The 25,854-nt window shown below is 42.4% G+C and overlaps 1 protein-coding gene across 5 annotated transcripts in view; it reads left to right on the top strand.

Annotated features, from left to right (window-relative positions):
* Positions 1-25,854, top strand: part of RPGRIP1L (RPGRIP1 like) — a 375,908-nt gene that overhangs the window by 251,620 nt on the left and 98,434 nt on the right. For all 5 annotated transcript variants that reach the window (XM_029608561.1, XM_029608562.1, XM_029608558.1 and 2 more), the window contains 3 exons: positions 10,686-10,897; positions 16,965-17,042; positions 21,821-21,895. In XM_029608561.1, the coding sequence (XP_029464421.1) occupies positions 10,686-10,897; positions 16,965-17,042; positions 21,821-21,895 (365 nt within the window). The remainder of the gene's footprint in view (positions 1-10,685; positions 10,898-16,964; positions 17,043-21,820; positions 21,896-25,854) is intronic.

Genomic DNA, 25,854 nt, shown 5'->3' with positions numbered 1-25,854 from the left:
AACAACCAAAGGTGTACATGATTAAGATTTTAAGTGAATTGTCAGATCTTGGGGATGATATAATTTTGGTTACCTTTGACATAAAAGCATTGCACATTAACTTACCATAGCTTAGGGAATTAAAGATTATATGTACCACTTTTGACATTAGTTCCAATAGTTATTTTCCTATAGCTTTCATTCGTAAATTGGCTCAGTTGGGGGTCAGGGAAAAAGGTGCATTTCCCGGTCTTGAACAGGGATATGTTTGGTCCAGTGCGAGTGCCTTGTACACAAAGCCAAAGAATGACTCAGAGAGAGCCAATTTAAGACTAAAGTTAGCCTTCTATATAGCCCCACCCTGAGGATCTGGATTGGTCCTCATGGGTTTCAAAAGTACCTGGTTTTGGAGGCCAATGGAAAGTGTGGGATTCTGGAGGAGACCCGTGAGTTCTTGCCCTGATGTGTTATGATGATATGCTATGCTACTGTTTCTAAAAGTCTTGTGTCTTGTCTGTAACCATAAGTCTGGACTTACCGTAAATCATATTATGTGTTACTACAAGAGTATTTACTGTGTAAATACCCAGACTGTAAACCTGGACTGAAAATTAGCCTTGCCCAATTGTGAGTTATTGTTGCCTGCAGTACAAGTCAGGAAATGTTATGTTTCTTGGGTTGCAGAGGCCTTTAGCCTGACAGCATGTTAGGAACCATCTACTCTGCCTCCAGCCTTTGCAGTTAGCTAGCCAGAAGAATCATGGGCAGACAGACTTTTGAAGGAATGCTTTTTATTTCTTTTCTGTCTGCCACTGTAAACTGCAATTACTGTGGGTTGTTTTTTTTTGTTTTTTGTTTTTTTTTCAGACAAAAGGAATCTAGCCCTGCTCTGAGGTTAGAGAATTAAAGTAAGTATAGCTAGTGCTCTGATTGAAATAGAGTTTTATTGGATGAGGTTTTTTTCTTGTTGTGTGCTGAAGAAAAAATACTCCACAGAAAGGGAGCTACCCCTGCCGTTAGGCTGCAGCCCAAGTGCATTTGAACTCTGTCTATGCTCTGTGCCACATCTTGTAAGCTGTTGTGTTGTGAAACTATGCAGCAACCCTGATTCCAGTCCTTGTTTTGCACTGGAATAAAGACTGTGACTCAAAGTTCTACAGATAGTGACACATAATTTGCTTTTGTCTCTTAGTTCTTAACACTTATGGCTTGTGTACAAACCATGAGACCACCATTTCCAACTGAGTTTTGGAGCAACCCAAGTGTCCTGCAGAACTTTATTGATGGGTGCTGCTGCTAGTTCTATGGATCCCTTTCTGCTTGCACTTACAATGAGGGATGCAGATGGTGGTATATTCGAGAGTCTATTTGGAGCATCAGAGATATTTGTTAAAGAATGGTTCCAGACTAAACGCTCATGGAATTCTAAAGCATTCCTGGATGATCTAAAACAAAAGTTTGTAGACCCTGAAAATCTCCCCAAACCCGTCTTTACTCCAGTCTTCACCTACCAAAGGCATGGCGGGTTTTACCAAACTCGAACCAGTATTTCCAGAGCCTTTTGATGATGCCAGAGGGCAATTTCAAAGATTCTTGCCAGTGCCTTGCCTGGTTATAGCAAACCCCGCCTCACTTTAGAAATGTGACCATCAAAGTGAAGTCAATGAACTTCTTGCTTAGCGAGGAAACCCTAAACTGGTGGTGGCCACTGAAATACTGCCCAGCTCTACATAATTTTCAGGGGTATTTTACTACCCTAATTCAGAGGTTTAGAAATCCAGATGAGGTGACCATACCAACCTTTGATCCTCAATTCTGGTAGCCTGCTTGGAATCCTGTTGAACCAAACTTTGTCTTAATCTGCCAGCCTAAGCCTGACTGTGGACTGATTCCTGCTGCAAGTCCAATGCCAGACCCTTTGTTTTCTCCACAAAATTTGCCTGCAAAGGCAGAAACCATACTTAAACTAGGTACTTTGGACATAGCAAGGGTCATTGAACAGATAATAGGGAGCATGCAGAAGTTCCAGACTCTTTTTAACAAAATCTTTACCTCTGCTACTACTGAAGCTGACACTGGAGCCATACTGACTAAACCCGAGCCAGTGGCAATGAGTCCAGCATTGGTTGGTCAGTCTGAACTGACTCCTGCAATAGCTCCACTCCAAGAAGAATCCACTCCAGTGATGGCTCAACCCCAAGACCTGACAACACATTTTAAAACTATCCCAGCAGCCTCTATCCAGCCACCAATAGGGCCGTGACGCTTTTGATGATTTCAGCTGTTACTGCCATTCTCCGCTCCAGGCAACGTCTCCCTCAGCAGTGCCAAGGACTCTTTTCAAGCTGTGTCTGTGGCACCAAAAACCTCACTCCAGGCTTCTTTTCCTACAGAGAGAGAACCGTGTTGCCACATGGATTGGTAATGGGACCAGTTCTGATCAATATCTTTGTGAGCAACATTACAGAAGGGATAGATGATAAAGTTTGTCTATTTGCAGATGATGCTAAGATCTGCAACAGAGTGGTCAAAACTGAAAGAGTAGAGAGAATGAAAAGAGATTTAAGAAAGCTTGAAGAATGGTTAGAAATTTGGCAGCTGGAATTCATTGCCAACCAAGATAGAGTTATACATCTGGGATGCAGTAATCCAAAAAGGCTGTATGTGATGGGATGAAAGACTGATGCGCACAGACCAAGAGAGGGACCTTGGGGTAAAATTGCCTAGTGATCTGAAGACAGCGAAGCAATGTGACAAGCCAGAATAATGCAAGCTAAAGCCAGAATAATGCTGGACTGTATAGAGAGAGGAATAACTAGTAAGAAAAAGGAGTTGATAATGCCGTTATACAGGTAGCCTCACTTGGCATTCTGTGTTCAGTTCTAGAGCCCCTATCTCAAAAAAGATAGATACAGGATGGAGGTGGGCCAGAGAAGGGAGACCAAATTTGTGTGGGGTCTCTACTGGAAAACTTATGAGAAGAAGCTGAAGGAACTAAATATGTATGCCCTAGAAGAGAGGAGGTTCAAGGGAGCTATGATACAGACCTTAAGATTCCTGAAAGGGTTTTTTTTAAATCAATTTTTATTCCATAACTCATATGAGAAATAAATATAACTGTCATAGAATCCAAGCCGAGAAGAACTTCAAACATTTTCCGTTGGAAAGGAAACAGTAGAACTAGGAGTCACAAAATGAAACTCCAGGGAGGATGACTCAGAACCAATATCAGGAAATATTTCTTCACAGATAGGGTGGTGGATCCCTGGCATGTCCTTCTGGAGGAGGTGGTGAAGACAAAACAGTCAAAGAATTCAAAGTGATATAGGATAGACACTGTGGATCTCTAAAGGCTAGAGGATGGAAATGAAGAAAAGGGTGCAAGGGGTAACCTGTTTGATGCGACAGTTACTGCCCTTAACTGAACACATGGAGATCACTATCTTTAGCCAATAAGTCTTGATGCTTTTGACGCAACTGCAACATTGCCCTCTGCTTCGACAGCAGGGGGGGGGAGAAGGGGAATTGGATTCAGACAACAACCGAGGTCTCTGACCTTTATGGTCAGGTGTACTGATAACCTTGGGAGTAACCTGCACGGAGCGGCAGTTACTACCCTTAACAGAAGGCATGGAGATTACTACCCGTAACCAATAAGCCTTGACGCTTTTGACAGAACTGCAACATCACTCTCCTCTTCAGTGGCGAGGGGAATTGGATTCAGATGACACCCAACACGGTCCCTGACTTTTACAATCTGGGGTGCTGATACGCAGACATAAGGGAAATAGTACAGGACTGCTTACACAGCAAAGTCCAAAAGCAAAGCATGTCAAGCAGCATCTTCAAGAAGGCTCCTCGCCTAGTTAAAATGTTGCTAGCAGTAATTTTTTATGGGTTTCACAGTTGCTTGATTTTGATTGTAAATATTACTACCTTATCATAAGGCTTGGGGATAATTGCATAGAGTAGCAGTAACTACCCTTAAGATAAACATGGGGGTAACCTGCATGTCACGGCAGATACTACCTTGGGAAGCTTGCTGGGCAGACTGGAAGGACCATTTGGTTCTTTTCTTCTGTCATTACTATGTTATGTTACTATGTCTAAAAGTCTTGTGCTTTATCTGTAACCCGAAATCGGAGCGGCCTCGGAGGGAACTTTCTTTTCGCCTGCCCTCCCCTTCCCCTCCCTTCCCCTGCCTAACCCACCCCCCTGGCCCTATCTAAACCCCCCCTTACCTTTATTTCGTGATTTATGCCTGCCCAAAGCAGACGTAAATCAACGCGCGCCAGCGGACTGCTGGTGCGCCATCATCCGACCCGGGGGCTGGTCCAGAGGCCTCGACCACGTGCCCGGGCCGGTGCCATGCCCCGGCCCCCCCGAAACGGCGTGTCATTAGGCCCCACCCCCAACACGCCCCTTTTCAAAAACCCCGGGACTTACGCGCGTTCCGGGGCTCTGCTCGCGCCAGCGGCCTATGCAAAATAGGCGCGCTGCCGCGGGAGGGCCCTGCTCGCGTAAATCCGGCCAGATTTACGCGAGCAGGGGGTTTAAAATCCGCCCTCCAGTGTACAAACCTCTGGGCGCATTTTCAAGAAATCTCTCCTTTGTAACTGAGTTACTCTAGATAAATCAGGGAATATACAGACAAGCCCTCCCAAATAGGTAATATTTAACACTTTAAAGTAATATTTCATAATCAAAGCTTTATCAAATTCGGAATATAGTGAAACAAACAAAACCGGTCTTTCCAGTACTTCCAGACCTGAATTTGCTAGATAATCAGACAAGTTCTCAAAGTCACCCGTAGCCCCTGTCGGGGATATCTTTTTCTTCGCCGTCCCCAGCCCGCGACTGAAGACCTGTGCGACCGGAGCCCAAGCCCCGCCGGGGGAAGGTCAGGTCAGTGCCCACCTTCCACTCCGGGGAGGCCCCAGCGCCAGCCGCGCTCAATTCCTCAAAAAAAAGACTAAAACCTGCAAAAAAGAAAGGCTGCCTACCGCGACAAGGCCCGCCCACGGGAAGCCCTTCGACCCAATCAGGGTCAGCCCGGCGGACCTTTAAATCTTCGCGCTCCGAGGCGCCATCTCCCTTTCTTCGCCGTCCCCGGCCCGCGACTGAAGACCTGCGCGACCGGCGCCCAAGCCCCGCCGGGGGAAGGTCAGGTCAGTGCCCGCCTTCCACTCCGGGGAGGCCCCAGCGCCAGCCGCGCTCAATTCCTCAAAAAAAAAGACTAAAACCTGCAAAAAAGAAAGGCTGCCTACCGCGACAAGGCCCGCCCACGGGAAGCCCTTCGACCCAATCAGGGTCAGCCCGGCGGACCTTTAAATCTTCGCGCTCCGAGGCACCATCTCCCTTTCTTCGCCGTCCCCGGCCCGCGACTGAAGACCTGCGCGACCGGCGCCCAAGCCCCGCCGGGGGAAGGTCAGGTCAGTGCCCGCCTTCCACTCCGGGGAGGCCCCAGCGCCAGCCGCGCTCAATTCCTCAAAAAAAAGACTAAAACCTGCAAAAAAGAAAGGCTGCCTACCGCGACAAGGCCCGCCCACGGGAAGCCCTTCGACCCAATCAGGGTCAGCCCGGCAGACCTTTAAGCCCCATCCGTCTAGGCGTCGCGCGCCTTTGGCGCGCGACAAAGGGGCCCACCCCTTTGTGCACCCCTTCGTGCAGCCCCTGAGGACTGTGGACTGAACAGACGGTATCCCTCTGCAACGCGTCTTCCTCATCTACAAATTCACCCAAGCATTCGGACAGCAAATAACATCTTAAATCACCCTGCCCCCTTAAGGATAGCAAACTACATACCCTCACCAGCTGACATCACTCGCCTGCCACAGCCTTCTCAGAATGTCTCCATCTCTCCCGATCCCAATCCTCCCACATTGTCCACCTCCCAAAGTAAATTCAACTCGACAGGCCCATCTCTACAACCTTAAATCCCTCTCCCCAATCATGATCTCTCCTATCACCCAACTGCTAGGCCTCACACTATTCTCATTAACCTTATTCAATGCACAATCCCTAACCAAGAAATCAGTAATACTAAACGACTATCTCATCGATGTGAAGCCGGATATTTGCGCAATTACTGAGACCTGGCTCAAACCTTCAGACACTGCAATAATTAACCAACTACCCACAGTGACATACGACTTCTTCTCCATCCCTCGCCAGGGGAAAAAAAAAAGGAGGAGGAATCCTCCTGGCTACAAAAAAAGACCTCAGATTCACTCAGCACTCTACCAATTCTGACACTAAACTAGAATTCGGCTTCTTCTCATCAGACAAACTCCAAATTTTACTTGTCTACGCTCCTCCAGGTGTCCTGGAAACAGACCCCTCTCCTCTGGTCGAACTAACCACCTCCCTTATCAAACTGGACGCCCCAGCTTTAATCTTAGGAGATTTCAACTTGCACGTCGACAACTCCATACTATCACCCAACTGCGAAGCCTTACTCACAGCATTCTCCGCATTAGGTTTCACCCAACTAGTTAACAAACCCACACACAAAGCCGGCCATACATTAGACCTCATCTTTGTCAACACTGCTATCAAACCTGTTCAGCACCCCAGTTGCACGAAGGTCCCTTGGTCAGATCACTCCCTCATAACAACCTTATTCTCAATAAAAGATATCAGTCCATCTCCATGCTTCACTTACAGGAAAACATGCTCCATAGAAGATCTTAGCAATCACTTATCTACTCATCTCCCCCAAGTAGACTTCACCAATCCGAACTCAGCTCTTCAATCTTGGAACAATATCACGGAATCTATTGCCAACAAGCTATGCCCTCTAACAACAAAAAAACCTCACCCAAATTCCTCCAAAAGACAACCGTGGTTTACCCTAGAGCTAAGACAACTTAAACTACTGCTAAGACAAAACGAGGCTAAATGGCGTAAAAACCCATGCACCATCACTCTATCTACAAATCAACTCTTCATCAATATAAATCCAACACTCTAAGATCCAAGAGGAACTATTACGCATCCAAGATCCACGACCTAGTCTTTGACGCTAAAGCCCTCTTTAGCTACATTTCCAACCTTACACAAATAAACCCTCCAGAAATTGCTTACAACCAAGCCAAATCTAAAGCGGAAGAACTAGCACTATTCTTCAGTAACAAAATCAGCAAACTTCTAACTCAGCTCCCTCCTAACACCCTCTCTCCATCAACCCCAACTCAGACCTCCTTCAACAATACTTGCTTAGAAGAACTGGAACTCACTTCCTCCATCGAGATCCAAGGTATTCTTCGGAAAATGAAACCATCCTCTCACCCATCGGATCACATCCCCACGAAACTGCTATCAATTCCTGACTCCATCTCCAAATCCTTGTCAGACATCATAAATTGCTCAATAACACAAGGATCCTACCCAGATGACCTCAAACTGGCCTCTCTCAAACCACTACTCAAGAAACCTAATCTGGATCCTAATGACCCAAACAACTACCGACCGATCGCCAACCTCCCCTTCATAGCCAAGATCATGGAGAAATTGGTGAACACCCGACTCTCAAATTACATTGAAGAAAATAATCTCCTATTCCCATCACAATACGGATTCCGCAAAACACGAAGCACGGAGTCCCTCCTCATTTCCTCATCCTGGGCCTTGATAAAGGACAAGCCTTCCTACTGATCCTACTGGACCTTTCGTCAGCCTTTGACACCGTTAATCATTCCCTACTCATTAACCAGTTAGCCTCCATAGGTATATCAGGCACAGCACTCTCCTGGTTCATATCCTTTCTCAGCAATAGAGGATACAAGGTCAAGATACAGAACAAAGAATCTTCACAACACCCCTCATCAGTTGGAGTCCCACAGGGGTCCTCCCTGTCGCCTACTTTATTTAACATATATCTTCTACCGTTATGCCAACTTCTCACCGACCTTAACCTCAAACATTTCCTCTACGCGGATGATATCCAGGTTCTGATCCCCATCAAGGATTCCTTCGCTAAAACTCTGGCTTACTGGGATACATGCCTCCAAAAAATTAAACTCCTTCTCACCAGCCTAAACCTGGTACTAAATTCCTGCAAAACTGAACTCCTGCTCATCGCCCCAGAGAACAGCACCATCACCCCTACACAGCAAGCCACGCCAACAATCACACAAGTGAGAGACCTAGGAGTCCTAATTGATAATCGCCTGAATTTTAAAGCCACTATCAACAAAACCACCAAAGACTGTTTCTACCAACTACAAGTGCTGAAAAGAACTAGACCTCTTTTCCACGCCCAAGACTTCAGAACCATTCTGCAAGCAATCATATTCTCAAAATTAGACTATTGTAACACCATCCTACTTGGCCTTCCTGCTTCTTACACCAAACCACTTCAGATGGTGCAAAATGCAGCTGCTCGAATACTGACAAATACCAGGAGAAGGGATCACATAACCCCCATCCTAAAGAGCCTCCACTGGTTACCTATCCACTTTAGAATAATATATAAGGCCATTCTTACCACATACAAAAACATCCACCTACTGGCTCCCATTGACCTACAGATCCCTCTCCGACTACATAAATCGTCAAGACCGACAAGAGATGCATACAAGGGATCGCTACAGGTACCGCCGTCCAAATCCACCAGGCACAGCACGCTAAGAGATCGGGCATTCTCTACAGCTAGTCCACCGTTATGGAATTCCATCCCCCCTAATCTCAGACTGGAACCATGCATCTCAACCTTCAAAAAAAGACTAAAGACCTGGATATTCTTACAAGCATTCCCGGACTCCAAATGATTTAACACCTCAACGCCATCCCTCAACTACATCCACTATCGTTAGCCTTTTTGAATTAATAACCTGTCCTTTCTCTTCCTTCTTCGCCAAGTTCTAGTCACCCTGTTAAATGTAACTGCCTTTCTCCGCACCTTTGTTATAGTTAATGTTTTACTATGCACCCCTGTTTGATGTGAACCAGTATGATGTGACTGCGGTCTCGAATGCCGGTATATAAAAATCCGAAATAAATAAATAAAATAAATAAATATCTGGATCTGACTTTGTCTTTGTTTCAAAAAAAGAATTTTCTTCGGCGTTGGTATCATCTCTTCCGGTATTTTCAGAATTTCCTTTAGATATCTTTTAAATGTTATTAATGGTAGTTCACCGACTACCTTAGGGAAATTCAAAACCCTTAAATTCAAATGTCTTAGATAGTTTTCCACAGACTCAAGCCTATGCATTGAGGCTGCTTGTTCTTTCAAAGATATTACACTTAGTTCAGATAACTGTTTTAAATCATTTTTCACTTGCTCTAAATTGTATGTTTGTTCTTCACTCTCTCTTTTAAGTTGACTTTCCAAGGAAGACATTTTTAAGGAGTTTTCGTCCGTTTCTCGGGTGTACTCATTTACCACCCTGTTCATCCCAACTATTAAGTCCCATAAGGACTCCATTGTAATTACAGCCGGTCTTTTTACCTGGAGGGGGCTTCTCATACCTCCCCTAACTCCACTTTCTCCATCTCCCATTGATGGTCCTTGGGGTATTCTCTCGGCATCCTACTCATTTCTTGCCGAGATTTCCGGGGTCATGGAGGGGGGTGGTACGCTCCCTTGATCCACCGCCTCGTCGAAGCTTCCACCCAACTGAGACGAAACTGCAATGTCATCTGCAGGCGACTCAGTATGCTCGGCGGGGCTTGGAACGGTAGCCCTCGGCTACTCTCGCGGTGTTGGTGGGGTCAATGATACTTCCCCAGGCGGCGACGGTTCTCCTCTACCTGTCCCGCCAGCAGGGCTCAAGACCCGGGTTTGAGGTAAGGGCGTCACAAATTGCGGGATGACTCGCTGACCAGCTAAAAGTGAAGGTTCCGGTGGATAAACCCTCACCTTGCCCTTTCTCTTGTGGGGCATTTCGAATAGAAGAAATATTATCGCGGCAATAGGAAAATTCTGGGAGCGTCTGTAGGTGCGACTGCTCAGGGAGCCATCTTGGATCTCTCTCAATTTCAACTTTTATTAATATAATTAGTAAATAATACTAGCAATAATTGCCTGCCTTTGCAATATACTCAAAACACAGTTTATCAGAGAGGGTCAGGAGCTGCTCCTCCTGAAGTTGTGGGGGGCCTCTTAACCTGTCCAGCAGGGTTTGTCCACAGAGCTCTTCTTGTGCAGAAGGATCCTGCCCACAGAGCTCTCTCCCTGTATGGGCTTTAGGATAGACTAGGCATCTAATCTAGTCCCATACAGGTTAAAAAGGGATAGTAAGGCCACTCCTTATCATCGCTATAATATGACAGCCCTTCTATAATATAAAGTGTTTTCTAGTAATTTTAAAAATAAATTAAGGTATTTCAATTTTTTTTCAATTGGCATCTACAATAATAGTTTTTATGTGTTTATGGTACATATGTGGTATTTGTTATATCAGTCAGGTATTGTAGCAAATCTCCTTTATAACACAATTGGTTCCCAGCTAGTTTGTTATAAAGTAGCAAACATGATATTATTGTATGTGACCTTTTCTTAGGCTATGGGCCTGATTTCATAAGACTTTTTTCCCGTTCTTTGTCTATGGGAAGTGTGCTTAATAAATCAGACTCTGTATTTGTAAAACTATATAAAAATGTTATTTATTTGATCTAACTTTCCAATATTTTCTTTTTTTTTTATTTTACATGAAGTATAGCCAGCACATGGAATTATGGTTTGTTTTCATTTTTATCAGGAACCTTTCAGCTCACAAATTATGAGGGGCAATCCACTGGCACTATCAATGTCATTTTGAAATGGAGGTATTCTTATCTTCCACCAAGTGGATCTCTAGTGACAGCAGACTTATCAGATTTCCTACCAAAGGAAGAACCAGTACCTGTTAAATTACCAACAGAAGAAGATTTGCAGACTCCAGTGTTGCAGGCTGCAGTTTCATCAGCTATTGTAAGTAATTTTATTTTTTTTTTTCATCTGTTTTCACACTTTACAATGGCCCTTCTCCAGATAACATGTCTGGGTGATACAAGAACCCTTGTGGACCATGAACTAATAAGAGGCTTACTTCAATACTAAGAGGAAGATGGTCTAACAAAGCCGTGAGGAATAAAGGAAGAGGATAGCCGAAAGTCCTTGGGCAACCAATAAAGACTTTCTGAAGGACTTTCGGCTATCCCCTTCCCAACCACTACAACAGGCATTTGAGAATACATCGCTAACTGCGATAAAGCCTTAACGCGAGCTATCGCACGGCTTAACGCTACTGAAAATGGTGTAGCTAAAATCGGCGTTAAAGCCGTGCAATAGAGCTTCGCAAAATGGTTAACCCAGCCCACTCCCGCCCCTAACTCCTCTTTTTCGGATTTGCATCACACCATACGTTATGTGCTATCACATGCGTTAAAGGCATTTTCGCATGCGTTAAGCCCTTATCGCATGCGAAAACGCCTTATAGCATTTTGATAAATGACCCTATTAATTTGTTATGTGTAAACCGATATGATAACATATGTTGAATGTCGGTATATAAAAAATAATTAAATAAATAGATATCTTTGACCACCGTGACTGTTATATTGTACCCCACTCTATATTTTATCAGAGGGGTGGGTAATAAATACTTTTTAAATAAAATACAAAAATAATAATAATCCTCAGACCCCACTCATGAGCCATCAGAGATTTCCCCTCTTAGTAGCATCAGCCATTCTTCCCTCCCTGTAGCTCAAATATATCTCCTCAGATGACTTTATATCTAGAGACAAATATATTTGCACAAGTATATAGAATTTATGCATATAAAGTGTGTGTGTGTATGTATATTTCTTAGTTCCTAGGGACCAAAACAATAATCTGTCCTCTGTCTTGAATATAGCGCGGTGGGGCTGCTGTGCCGGGGGGAGGGGATCGTGTGCTGGCAGGCTGCCAGCGCATGCAACCTGTGCCTGCCCGGAGCCATGCGCAGAAGGTAAAATAAAATTTTGGAGGGGTTTAGGATAGGGCTGGGGAGGGGGGAATAGGTTAGGGGAAGGGGTGGGAAGGTTAGATTAGGGGGAAGGCCGCAGGCATCGGCACGTACAAGATGCACTAGTGTGCACCCCCTTACGAACACCGACCCCCGATTTTATAACATGCGTGCGCCTGCGCATAGAGCTTTTAAAATCCGGCCCATTGAAATGTGACAGCATTTTATTTTTCATCCTTGCTCATTTTGCAGTATAATTTTACTTTTGCAATATTCTTAAAACTTAGTAAATCATAATATTTAAAGTGTTTCAACTCTGTCAAGATCTTGAAATGTGCAAAATAATTTTAAAATGCCAAGTATTAAGTCTCAGAAAATAAAAACCTCTAACAGTATAAAAATGTGTTAAACATAAAACAAAATAGAGTATAAGTAATACCTTAATCACACTAACAACTATTTTCATTTGCAAGCTTTCAGGGCTTTTTGCATTTGGCTCTGTACTTTATTTGCACTGTTTAAACATCTCAGACCTGTTTGTCTGTTAATGAATAATGTACACTATTGGAAATGTGTGTGGGGTTCCTATTTCTGGAGAGATTATTGAAAAAATGTTGATCAAAATTGTTCCCTAGATTGTGGCACCTCTATTAAATTCATTTACATGGCTATGTTGCTTTTGACTTCCACAATGAAAATCTTCTTTATTACTAACTTGTCAAAGATCTCCTATGTAAAATATATGTACTGCTATCGATTCATATATGCTGGCAATTTATAGCATCCCATTCACAATCGTCCTCAGTGAAATCCATCTCACCATAGCAGAGTGCTATTGTAATATATCTAAAAAACATGAAAATGCCACAGAATGTCAGCACTTCTGGACAAGACAGTGTAGGTTGTCTTCTAAATTATTTTTAAGTGAGAATAGGGACAAAAGATCATATTTCAGTTCTGGTTCCTCAATTGTAGCAGGGAACTTAGATAATTTAGCAATGTAGCTTTGTTAACATAAGAACAGAAGTGCATGCTGGGTCTGACAGTGGCCCATCACAAAACATAGATCCAGTTTCTTGTTGTTCACTCCTAGCAGCAAATACCGGGTTTCCCAGAGTCACCTAGTTAATAACTGGTTATTCACTTTTCCCCCAGGAATTTGTTCAACCTCTTTTAAACCTATGGGCTAGATTTTAAAAGCCCTGCGTGCATAAATCCTCCCAGATTTATGCGCGCAGGGCACTCGCACGCCAGAGCGCCTATTTTGCATAGGCCGCCGGCGCGCGCAAAGCCCCGAGATGCGCGTAAGTCCCGTGGCTTCGTAAAAGGGGCGGGAGGGAGCATGTCTGGGGGCATGTCAGGGGGCGGTCTGGGGCGGGTCCGGGGGCATGGCGACGGTTCGGGGGTGGGCCGGGAAGGCGGTCCCGAGTCCCCCGGTACTGCGGCCTGTGCCGGGGGATTGAGGTGGCGCGTGCAAGTTACGCCTGCTTCAAGCAAGCGTAACTTATCCAACAAAGGTAGGACCGGGGGGTGGGTTAGGGAGGGGAAGTTGGGGGGACGTGGAGGGAACGGAGGCAGGCTGCACGGCTCGGCGCGCGCAAGCTGCCGATTTTGCACAGCCTTGCGCACGCCAACCCCGGATTTTATAAGATACGCATGGCTACGCGCGTATCTTATAAAATCCGGCGTACTTTTTAAAGATCAACCTCAATGTTTGTGACTGTGACTACTTCTTCTGGCAACAAATTCCACAGCTTAATTGTGCGTTGAGTGAAAAAAATATTTTCTTCAGTTTGGTTTAATCTGTTAATCATGTTAAATATAGAGGCATGTCTTAACTGGGATCGGATGTTTGTTAATCCTGAAATCAAATCTGAACATTTCTCTCTCATCCCCAACTCTTAAATAGATAGGACTTTGGGAATTTTGTTCATCTCTTAAAGTTATGGATTATATAACAAACACAACACGCTTGCATAATTCATGGATCCAGAACTAATTTAGATATCACTGATAAAATGTTAGTTTTATTTGTAAAAGTTATTTTATATAAAAAATATCAGCACATTGTTACTGAAAAGCCCAACCGAAGGGTGTTGGCTCTTCCTAAACTGACTCTTGCAAATAAAATGGGGTCATGTTTGTAAACCTAACTCTAAAACAAATAAGTTAATAAATGTAAGAACATAAGAACATAAGAAAATGCCATACTGGGTCAGACCAAGGGCCCATGAAGCCCAGCATCCTGTTTCCAACAGTGGCCAATCCAGGCCGTAAGAACCTGGCAAGTACCCAAAAACTAAGTCTATTCCATGTAACCATTGCTAATGGCAGTGGCTATTCTCTAAGTGAACTTAATAGCAGGTAATGGACTTCTCCTCCAAGAACTTATCCAATCCTTTTTTAAACACAGCTATACTAACTGCACTAACCACATCCTCAGGCAACAAATTCCAGAGTTTAATTGTGCGTTGAGTAAAAAAGAACTTTCTCCGATTAGTTTTAAATGTGCCCCATGCTAACTTCATGGAGTGCCCCCTAGTCTTTCTACTATCCGAAAGAGTAAATAACCGATTCACATCTACCCGTTCTAGACCTCTCGTGATTTTAAACACCTCTATCATATCCCCCCTCAGTCGTCTCTTCTCCAAGCTGAAAAGTCCTAACCTCTTTAGTCTTTCCTCATAGGGGAGCTGTTCCATTCCCCTTATTATTTTGGTAGCCCTTCTCTGTACCTTCTCCATCGCAATTATATCTTTTTTGAGATGCGGTGACCAGAATTGTACACAGTATTCAAGGTGCGGTCTCACCATGGAGCATTACGGAGGCATTATGACATTTTCCGTTTTATTCACCATTCCTTTTCTAATAATTCCCAACATTCTGTTTGCTTTTTTGACTGCCGCAGCACACTGTACCGACGATTTCAATGTGTTATCCACTATGACACCTAGATCTCTTTCTTGGGTTGTAGCACCTAATATGGAACCCAACATTGTGTAATTATAGCATGGGTTATTTTTCCTTATATGCATCACCTTGCACTTATCCACATTAAATTTCATCTGCCATTTGGATGCCTAATTTTCCAGTCTCACAAGGTCTTCCTGCAATTTATCACAATCTGCTTGTGATTTAACTACTCTGAACAATTTTGTGTCATCTGCAAATTTGTTTATCTCACTCGTATTTCTTTCCAGATCATTTATAAATATATTGAACAGTAAGGGTCCCAATACAGATCCCTGAGGCACTCCAGTGTCCACTCCCTTCCACTGAGAAAATTGCCCATTTAATCCTTCTCTCTGCTTCCTGTCTTTTAGCCAGTTTGCAATCCACGAAAGGACATCGCCACCTATCCCATGACTTTTTACTTTTCCTAGAAGCCTCTCATGAGGAACTTTGTCAAACGCCGTCTGAAAATCCAAGTATACTATATCTACCGGTTCACCTTTATCCACATGTTTATTAACTCCTTCAAAAAAGTGAAGCAGATTTGTGAGGCAAGACTTGCCCTGGGTAAAGCCATGCTGACTTTGTTCCATTAAACCATGTCTTTCTATATGTTCTGTGATTTTGATGTTTAGAACACTTTCCACTATTTTTCCTGGCTCTGAAGTCAGGCTAACTGGTCTGTAGTTTCCCGGATCGCCCCTGGAGCCCTTTTTAAATATTGGGGTTACGTTTGCTATCCTCCAGTCTTCAGGTACAATGGATGATTTTAATGATAAGTTACAAATTTTTACTAATAGGTCTGAAATTTCATTTTTTAGTTCCTTCAGAACTCTGGGGTGTATACCATCTGGTCCAGGTGATTTACTACTCTTCGGTTTGTCAATCAGGCCTACCACATCTTCTAGGTTCACCGTGATTTGATTCAGTCCATCTGAATCATTACCCATGAAAACCTTCTCCATTACGGGTACCTCCCCAACATCCTCTTCAGTAAACACCGAAGCAAAGAAATCATTTAATCTTTCCGCGATGGCCTTATATTCTCTAAGTGCCCCTTTAACCCCTCGATCATCTAACGGTCCTACTGACTCCCTCACAGGCTTTCTGCTTCGGATATATTTTTAAAAGTTTTTACTGTGAGTTTTTGCCTCTACAGCCAACTTCTTTTCAAATTCTCTCTTAGCCTGTCTTATCAATGTCTTACATTTAACTTGCCAATGTTTATCCTATTTTCTTCTGTTGGATCCTTCTTCCAATTTTTGAATGAAGATCTTTTGGCTAAAATAGCTTCTTTCACCTCCCCTTTTAACCATGCCAGTAATTGTTTTGCCTTCTTTCCACCTTTCTTAATGTGTGGAATACATCTGGACTGTGCTTCTAGAAATACCAGTGAGTTAGACTGCTAATTAAAACATGTTGATAGAATCATGACCTCCAGAAAACTTACATTAGCTCACCAAAATTAAACCAGGATAAGATTTCTTTCAATGAAAGAGATGAGAGAAGCGTTCAGATGCTTTACAATGAGAACCACATATTTTGCTCCCAAACTCCATACTTCTTGGATAGTTATGTTAATATTTCGCAGTGAACTGTGATGCAAAGAATATGGAAAAATCTTCTATAGGGATTCTAGTTCTGGGCTTATTTTTTTATTTTATTATGACTGGCTTTTATTCTTAGGATAGCTTTCAGTATTTTATGATCTGATATTTTCTATAATATGTTTGTTATGATTACATTGAAATTATTTTTGCATTTTTATATTTTGTTACTGTATTAAATGTGATCTGAACTTTTCAAGAAAAGTAGAATATAAATGAAAGTTAAATGAATTATTTTAAAAAAATGTCTCTGTATGCAATAGAAATGAGCATTTGTTTTGTTTCCTAATAAAACCAACTGAAATTTAAAAATGCAACAAAAAAAAGTAAGAAAAATGAAATAAATGATTTTTTTCCTATGTATACTGTGCAGTAACTTTGATTTAGTAAATATTTGAGTATGTACATAGATAATAAGAAACGGTTTCAAAGCAATGCTAAAAATGTATGATGCATAGTAATAAAATTATATATGTCTTTTAATTCTTAGATACCTAAACCAAGACAACGAACAGCTCCAACAGATAAGAAAGTATCTTTTGTGGAAACAACTTTGCCTCAGAATCTAGTAAGTTTTGTCACATTTTCCCCAATTATGCAGTATATTTATTGATGATAGCAGGCTAACCTATGATCCAATTAAATGTATTTATTTATAGTGGCATACTGGGAATCAATTCAGATTTTACCACAAAATTTTAAAAGTTCCTAACAATTAGTAACATGCAGGCCGATGGAGCGCACTGTTAGCCTGCTCTTGGATGTGCGTTTTCCCTTACCCCTTATTCAGTAAGGGGAGGAAAACGCGCGTCCAACCCGCGGCAGCTAATAGCGCCCTCAACATGCAAATGCATGTTGATGGCCCTATTAGGTATGCGCGCAGGATACAGAAAGTAAAATGTGCAGCCAAGCCGCACATTTTACTTTCAGAAATTAGCGCCTACCCAAAGGTAGGCGCTAATTTTTTCCAGCACCGGGAAAGTGCACAGAAAAGCAGTAAAAACTGCTTTTCTGTGCACCCTCCGATTTAATATCATGGCGATATTAAGTCGGAGGCCCCGAATGTTGTAAAAAGTAAAAAAAAATAAAAAAAATTTTAAATTGGGCCGGCGGCTGTCGGCCGAAAACCGGACGCTCAATTTTGCCGGCGTCCGGTTTCCAAGCCCGTGGCTGTCAGCGGGCTCGAGAACCAATGCCGGCAAAATTGAGCGTCGGCTATCAAACCTGCTGACAGCCGCCGCGCCGGGTCAAAAGGAGGCACTAGGGACGCGCTAGTGTCCCTAGCGCCTCCTTTTCCCCGTTTCTACCGCACCACCTAATTTGAATACTGCATCGCGCGCACTGGCGAGGGGCCGGTGCGCGCGCCAGGAGAGCGGGCGTTCGTCCGCTCTCCCGCAGACTTTACTGAATCGGCCTGATAGTAATATGGGGTAAATTTTTAAAGGGACGCACCGATTTTATAACATGCCTGCGTCGCCACGCACATGTTATAAAATACAATACCTGCGCGCACCCTGATTTTGTATCAGTGCACACAGGTGCCCACTCGCGTGCGCGCAGGGAGAATTTTTAAAACACGCATGGCAGCACGATTGAGCCTTCGGCCAGTTCCCTATCCCCCTACCTAACCTTCCTTCTTTTCCCCTACCTCCCCGACCTCTAAACTTCCCCCTAACTAACCTTTTTTTTATGTTTCACAACTTACCTGCTCCTCCAAGCAGAAGTAAGTTGTTCACGCCAGCCGGCTGCCAGCGTATGCTTCACCGGGACAGTGCCAAATGACACTCTCCCGGCCGGCGCCCGCCCCTTTTGATTCGAGCCAGTCTTCGGCACGTACATGGAGATCTGCATGTGGCCTTGGCCTTTAAAATTCCCCCCTGGCATGCGCGCAGTCCAGCCACACGCGTATCTCCGTGTTTTTATGTGTGCCGTTAGTGAATGAAAGCAGATAAAGACCGAAATGGTCCATCAAATCTTCCCAATTGATTTGCGTGCACTTTGGCAGCATCACATGAGTTCTTATATGCAATGCTATACCATCTCTTTTTCCCAATATCTTTTAACTGACATTTCAACCATTTTCCTACCACTCCATATCCTCCCAAGCATGCCTAAAACTTGCTTCCCCATGCTTAGGTTTACCTGTGGTCATTCTGCGCAGGTTCCCCAGCTTTCCTGAGGCCCAATTCAATTATACCACTACTTTTTTTTTTTTTAATTTTTTATTTATGCTGATTTTAACAATCTTACATAGAAGAAAATAAACAATTGGTTACAGATTTTCCATACTGTTATCAATAATAACTGAGGTATATATCTCTAATCTGCAGTAAGAAATGTGAGAGGTAATGCTCCAGGATTGAGAAAGAAATTTGAGCGGTTTAAGGAAAACAGGAATACCTTTTACAATTGAAAAAGGAAAAGACAAACCTAGATATTTTTTTTTTTTGCTTCGTTCCTGTTGCTAATTTTCACGGGGGGGAAGATTCAAGAAACTTTTTTAACTGTGTTATCTCAAAATAAACATATTTTTGACCATTTCTCCAAACTTCACACCTACATGGATATTTTACAATCATTTTCCCTCCTTTACTTTCCACGTCTGTTCTTAATTCTAGGAATTTTGTTCTCCTTAATTGAGTTGTTCTGGAAAGATCTGGGTAAACCCAGATCTTTCCACCGTGGAAGAGTTCTGTTCTTTTCTTCATAAACAATCTGAATATAGCATCCCTATCTGTTGCAAAAACAAAACTAACATGTAGGGTAGTTCTATCCTCAATTTTTGATTCTAACGTCATTTCTAACACTTCTGATAAATTTAATGACAATCCCTCCTCTTTCTTTCCCTCAGCTGTATTACTCTTAATATCCACATAGTATATTTTAGATATAGTAGGCATTGATTTCTCAGGCCATTTCAATATACATGATAAATATTCCTTAAACATGTCCAAGGGTGAGACTAGATTGAGCTTAGGAAAATTGAGTACTCTTAAGTTTAAGTACTTTTGTTGATTCTCAATCATCTCTAATCTCTTGTTGTGTAATATCTCTGTTTTTGTAAACCTTTGATGGCAGGTTTCAAGCGCATTCAATCTTAGTTCCACTCCTTGTTTTTCCTTGTTCATTTTTTCTAATGAAGATTCCAAATTTTTTGTTTGCAGATTTGCATCTGTAGTTTGTTGTGTTAGTGTTGTGTACCACTACTTTTATTTGAATGTCCTCTAGGAAGCACAAGGCATTTCCAGTGTTGCTCCTTGCAGGTTACTTCCAGTGCCTTCCTGGAAGCATAGTGTTGTGGGCTAGACTCGCTGTTCTACGCAGGTTACCCCAGTGCTTCATTCCTCTTGTCTTCCCACAAGAGATCCTCTCTGTATCCCACATGTATTTTTAATTCCATTACCATTTTGGAAATAAAACTAAAATAGTTTGTCCAGTTAGGTTCAGGAGTTTTTAATATGTCCCCCTCCTGAGCAGATACGTTTTTGCCAGGCAAGTTATTAATTTATCCGGATAAAAAAAAAGAGGTGTTCCCGGGATGGGGATTAAATTTAACTGGGTGGTATCGAATATCATTGCTGTCCAGCTAAGCTTAGCCAGCTAAGTCTGTTTGTGCTCAGAACAGGTCTAAAGTTATCTGGCTACATGTACCCGGATAACTTTAAATCTACCTACGGTAGCTATATTCAAAATATAGCCAAGTAAATTTAAAAGACAAAAAAAAACCAACCTTCTTCTGGTCCAGCAGGCTGATTTCCCCCCCCCCACACACACCCCCCAAAATACTTTCATCTCTCCCACCAAAAATAAATAGAAGAAAGCTATAGTAGCCCAGAATCCCATTCCCCCCCACTTCACACATACGCATTTATTGAAATCTTTGCTCTGGCCTCCTCTACCAATCACCAATAACCTGGAAAACCAGGTTAAAGAACTTTAACTGAATATATTCAGAAGCTGAGCTAAATGACCTGGATTACTGTAGTCTAGTACATTCAGCAGGAGCCTTGTCTCCCTGACTATCCATGGCAGGTTATCTTGCTAATTTTAACTGGATAACTAATCCACTTGCTGGCTTACTGAATATGGAATAAGCTACAGCTTCCTCTGGAAGGGTATTCCAAGCATCCATCCCCACCCTCTTTTTCTGTGAATCTGGCAGATTCTAAGGTTATTCCTGAGTGCGCTCTCCTGTAGCTTCATGTCATGACTCCTAGGTCTACAACTTCTTTTCCAGTGAAAAAGGTTTGTTTCCTGTGCGTTAATACCTTTCAGATATTCCCCTTGTCTCTATTTTCTTCTAGATTGTACATATTTAGGTACTTAAGTTATATCTCATATGGCAGAGGTGGCCAACTCTAGTCCTCAAGAGCCACAAACAGGTCTGGTTTTCAGGGTATCCATAATGAATTTGCATAAAATATATTTGCATGCAGTGGAGGCAGTGCATATAAAATCATCTTACACATATTCATTGTGGATATCTAGAAAAGCAGACCTGTCTGTGACTCTTGAGAATCGGAGTTGGACACCCTTGTCATATGGCTTTTAGTGCAGACCCCACATCATTTTGATAGCCTATCTGTATTCTTTCTGAAATATGGCCTCCAGAACTGAACACAGTAGTCTAACTGAGGCCTCACCAATGACCTATATCATCTTTTTTTCTGCTGGTTATATCTCTCCCTATGCATCTTAGCATCCCTCTGACTCTGGCCAATGCCATATCATACAGTTTTGATATCTTGCATCAGACACTATCACCCCAAGGTCTCACTTCTCAGTACTTTAGTTTTAAATGTAGTGCACCTTTGTTTTTCAGTTTGCTAAAGGCCCAATTGAAGCACCAGGGACTGGCAGATATCTCTGACATATAAGAGATTTATTTGCCAAAAGAGGCTAAATTAACAATCTGCTATGTACATTCTATGTGTAATACACATAACACCAGCACCTGGAATTTAAAAAGGCCTGAATATTTTTTTCCATCAATACAAAATTAGAGAATAACTTTGTTTAAACTTAATGTAACAGTAATACAGTGCTTTTGTTAAGGAATATAAATTAATGCCTAATATATTTCTATGCAATCATTAATGTATTAAGTTGAGCAGTAATGAAGTGACTTAATTAAGTACAAGAGGGCATTCAGCCAATCAGATCCCTCAGCTAAAGTATCCAAGGTGAAATCCATATCAGAAAAATATTACTATGAAGTTGAAGCATTGTGATGTCTTAATGTTAAATTTGAAAATATAATAGTCAAATTATAAGCGTTACCATATTATCATCTTTCACTTTGTTCATGAAAGTAGAGTGCTTTTCTTTTTTTTCATAATAACACAGAACTCATCTGATAACGCTGGAGCATTAGAACAAAAAATTAAAAAGGATAACTCAACCACTTTAAATCTTCCAGAGGTAGGTATCAATTACAGTTTTCTTGGACTATATGTTTACTTAAATTGCACTTATATGCCAGTTATACTGGTATTGCAGAAAGATGAATATCATTTTGAAGAGAGGTACACTAGTTCCTACTATGATGAGTTTTCAGAGAATTACCTTAATTTATATAAGAAAATAAAAGGGATTTTCATCTCATAAGCAAAATAGATGCATGCATGGACATTTTCATTTCCTTTTTTTGTTTTGTTAATATTTTTTTATCATTTCATTGTGGTATTTTAGTGTGCCCTGTTTTTTTACAGTATGCTGGTAACTTAAACAGCCGCGCGGGCGTAGATGTACACACGTATGGCAGTTTGCACGAATGGATGTGGCCTTTTTACAACATTTAAGCATATGATATAAAATCGGCAGTATGCACATACATGTGCTCGCAATTTTGTATGGACATGCGCAAATGCTGGCTCTGCCATGTAAGTGGGGGGATTTTATTAGATACGCATGCCGAAGCTATTAACAGTTTTCCCAGTTCGCCCAGGTAAAGACTCCAACTTCCTAACCCCACTAATTAACCTTCCTTTTTTTTACCCTATTAGCCTTGACCCTTCAAACCCTGCTGACTAGCACAGATTTTTTTATTTTAAAACTTACATGCCATCCATAGCAGGTCTGAATTTTGGTAAAGCATGTGGTATGGATGGCCTCCCAGTGGAATTTTATAAATCTTTCTGTCCATTTTAGCTCCCAGATTACATCTTTTTTTAATGTTTTTCAGACAGATATGAGGACCAATGGCTCTTTTCTGGAAGCAAAAATAGTTGTGTTGGAGAAGCCAGGGAAAGATCCTCTTCTAGTTCAAAATTATAGGACCATTTCACTCGTGAACATACATCGTAATTTTTATGCTAAGATTCAAGCCACTAGATTGAGTAAGGTTTTAGATGTCATCATTCATAGGGATCAATGTGGTTTCATGAAGAATAGAATGGCCTCGGATAATTCTAGGTTATTTTGTCATGTCATATATTGACTGAAGTGGAGACTCAGACCCCTATGGTGGCTTTATCGTTAGATGTCAAGAAGGCATTTGATAGAGTTCAATGAAATTATTTAAGGTTTTCGTATGGTTTGGTGTTGGTTCTAAATTTCTTGGGATGGTGCAACTTTTATGTACCTCACCCCATGCACACTTATTTGTTAATGGTTTGTTCTTAGATATATTTCATTTACATAGGGGTACTCATCAGGGTTATTTAAAATTATTTAATTTTATATTTTATTTTTTATTTAGATTTTTATATTCTGTTTTATCCCAGGTTAAGCAGGATGCTAGTCCTCACACATGGGTGACGTCACTGACGGAGCCTTATTGCGGGAAAACTTTCTGTCAAAGTTTCTAGAAACTTTTGACTGGCACTGTGAGGCCACTGAGCATGCCCAGCATGCCATGATATTCTGTGCCACAGGGGTCTCTCTTCAGTCTTCGTTTTTCCGTGCTGCTGTAAGCATCGCGGAGATAGGAGCCTTGTGAGTTTTCTCACAGACTTATTGACTGAAAAGTCATTGTTTTTGCTAAATATTTTTCTCCCAACGGGATCTCTTTCTCTCATTTCCACTGGACGGTGAGAAATTATAGTCTTGTTTTTACTTTTAAGTAAAAACTCTCCCAAATTTTTTCCCTTTTTTCATCGACGGCTGTTGGTGAAAAGATGGCTTCAGGATTTAAAAAATGTCCGAAGTGTAATCGGACAATGTCCATAACAGATCCACACCTTGAGTGTGTTCTCTGTTTAGGAGACAAACGTGATGTTTCATCCTGCCCTCAGTGTGCAGAGATGACTCCCAAAGGAAGAAAACTTAGGAAAAAATGGAACACCTCTTTCACCTTCAGCTTCTTCCTTCTCTTTCAACATCGACAAAATCGTCCCCCGCAGGAGTCTCCAAAAAGGTTTTGCTGAAAAAAGGTCGTCTGGAAGGATCGGGAGATCAAGCATCGCCATCGACTTTGACGGCATTGATAAGGGCGGTAGTCAAGCATAGGCCCAAACATAGGCACCGACATCGACACACAACGACGCCAGCGTTAACCCTCTCCCCGGGAGAACCGACCGCTAAACGACAAAAGCATCAGGAAACTCCACTACCAGCGTCCGGGCCTGCATCATCGATCGAACCTACCCAGGGATCTGTGGAGGTATTATCAACACCCACACAGCCACCGCATACATCTACCCCAACTGTATCGCAGAAATTGTCGATTTTTATAAGACAAGCGGTGATCCAGGCCTTGAAGAAACAGACACCTATATTCGGCGATCGTGCCGATGCCGGTGATATCACCGATGCCGGTGCTCGACCCGATGCCGGTATCAATACTAATATCGGTGATGTTAAAAGAGGGCTTACCTCTATCTGATAACGTAATGAATACCAGCTTCAGTTATAGAGAAAGGGGTTTATTAATAATAGAGGAAGGCGAAATGTTCCTCTATGGAGCAGAAGGTGATACAAAGCAAAGGTGTACAATTCAGAATCTGCTCAGTGCTCTAACGTGTGTGCTTAGCCTTATAAGAGTTCTGGGTTTGCTGATACCAGACATCTGCATAATCCACACCCATTACCTTTAATAGCCAATCGATATATATTTTAGCATGTGTACGTTTGCGTGCTCTTACTTTAGGCCAGGAGCCTTTTGTTATCAGTAGAATAGACCAAGTTAGTTCCGTCCTCCCAGGAATGATGTCATCCATGCTGGCTGATTCTCTGGTAAGCTCAGTGATCTTAGTGCTTCATAGTGCTATAGATACATGTGCAGGATATATGCAATTCACTATTCTACATTTCCCCCTTTGAAGGGTGACAGCTAGGAACCCTTCACACCTATCTGCGTCGCATATCGCCTGTCTTAGGTTGCCCCGCCTAGTTAAGGCTAATCCTTACTGGCTAGAGACATTACCCATCTTCGTACCAATATGCTCATTTTTCACAGATAGTCGTTACAGGTGGTGGGGAATAGTTCAGTGTCATCATTAGAATCCAGAAGCATCAGGTTCAAGGTTTCAGCTTGATTGAGCATGATCCGGGTGCTGGTCTGTGTTATCAGCATTTCAGATACTTGATCGCGGCATCTTCGTAGGCAGATACGGAGGCATGGTAAGCAGAGGCAGACTACAAGCCCAAGTAAGGCAATCGTACACATGGAGCCAATTAGAATTTTGAATCCTGAACCTAAACTAGAAAACCATGAGCCAAGGGATCCGAATGGATCACTAACGTCAAGTCCTTTCCAGATTTGCGCTGGTACATGTGCAATTGATATCATGTTGCGGGTGATTTCCTCAATTACTTCTCTCTTGTCGTCTATTTGAAGACAACAGTTACTGAGGTTAAATTTACCACATAATCCTCCTTCTGCAGCTAGTATGTAATCTAATGCTAGATGATTCTGGTGAATAGCATTCCGAAAACCCTTTTGCTGAGTGGCTAATATTCGCAGTGCTTTAGCAGTTTCATTAGTAATTATTTCAACAACAGCTTGCAATCTTATAATACGATTCAACATATAAATTGGAGTTCTATAACCCCAAGAGCCATCCTGAGCCCAGGAGGCTTGATCATAATATGCTATAATACGTTCTGGGGGCCATTCGTCATCTTTCCAGTTACCTATTCTAAGGTCTCTCTTCTTATGTACAGCTGAGTATGTACTATACACGGGCATCCCTAGTTGTTGACCCATCTGTAGGGGGATTAAGAAAAACGAGGGGCGTATAGTACCCACGGTACAGGTTTCAAACCAGTCAGTCGGTAAAGAGGCATGTGCGTATCATCCACATATCCAGTATAGACCTCGTGGGGCAGGCCAAAGGGTAGGGATCTTGCAGGTACCTATCGAAAAAAGGGGCTCAGTAGTCCAAAGAGTTAGGTTTGGAATCACAGACGAGTTAGGCCAATGGGTGTACAGGATAGTG

This window comes from Rhinatrema bivittatum, chromosome 7 (assembly GCF_901001135.1).
Source record: "Rhinatrema bivittatum chromosome 7, aRhiBiv1.1, whole genome shotgun sequence".
NCBI lineage: Eukaryota > Metazoa > Chordata > Amphibia > Gymnophiona > Rhinatrematidae > Rhinatrema > Rhinatrema bivittatum.
This window is presented reverse-complemented; position numbering and strand designations above follow the sequence as displayed.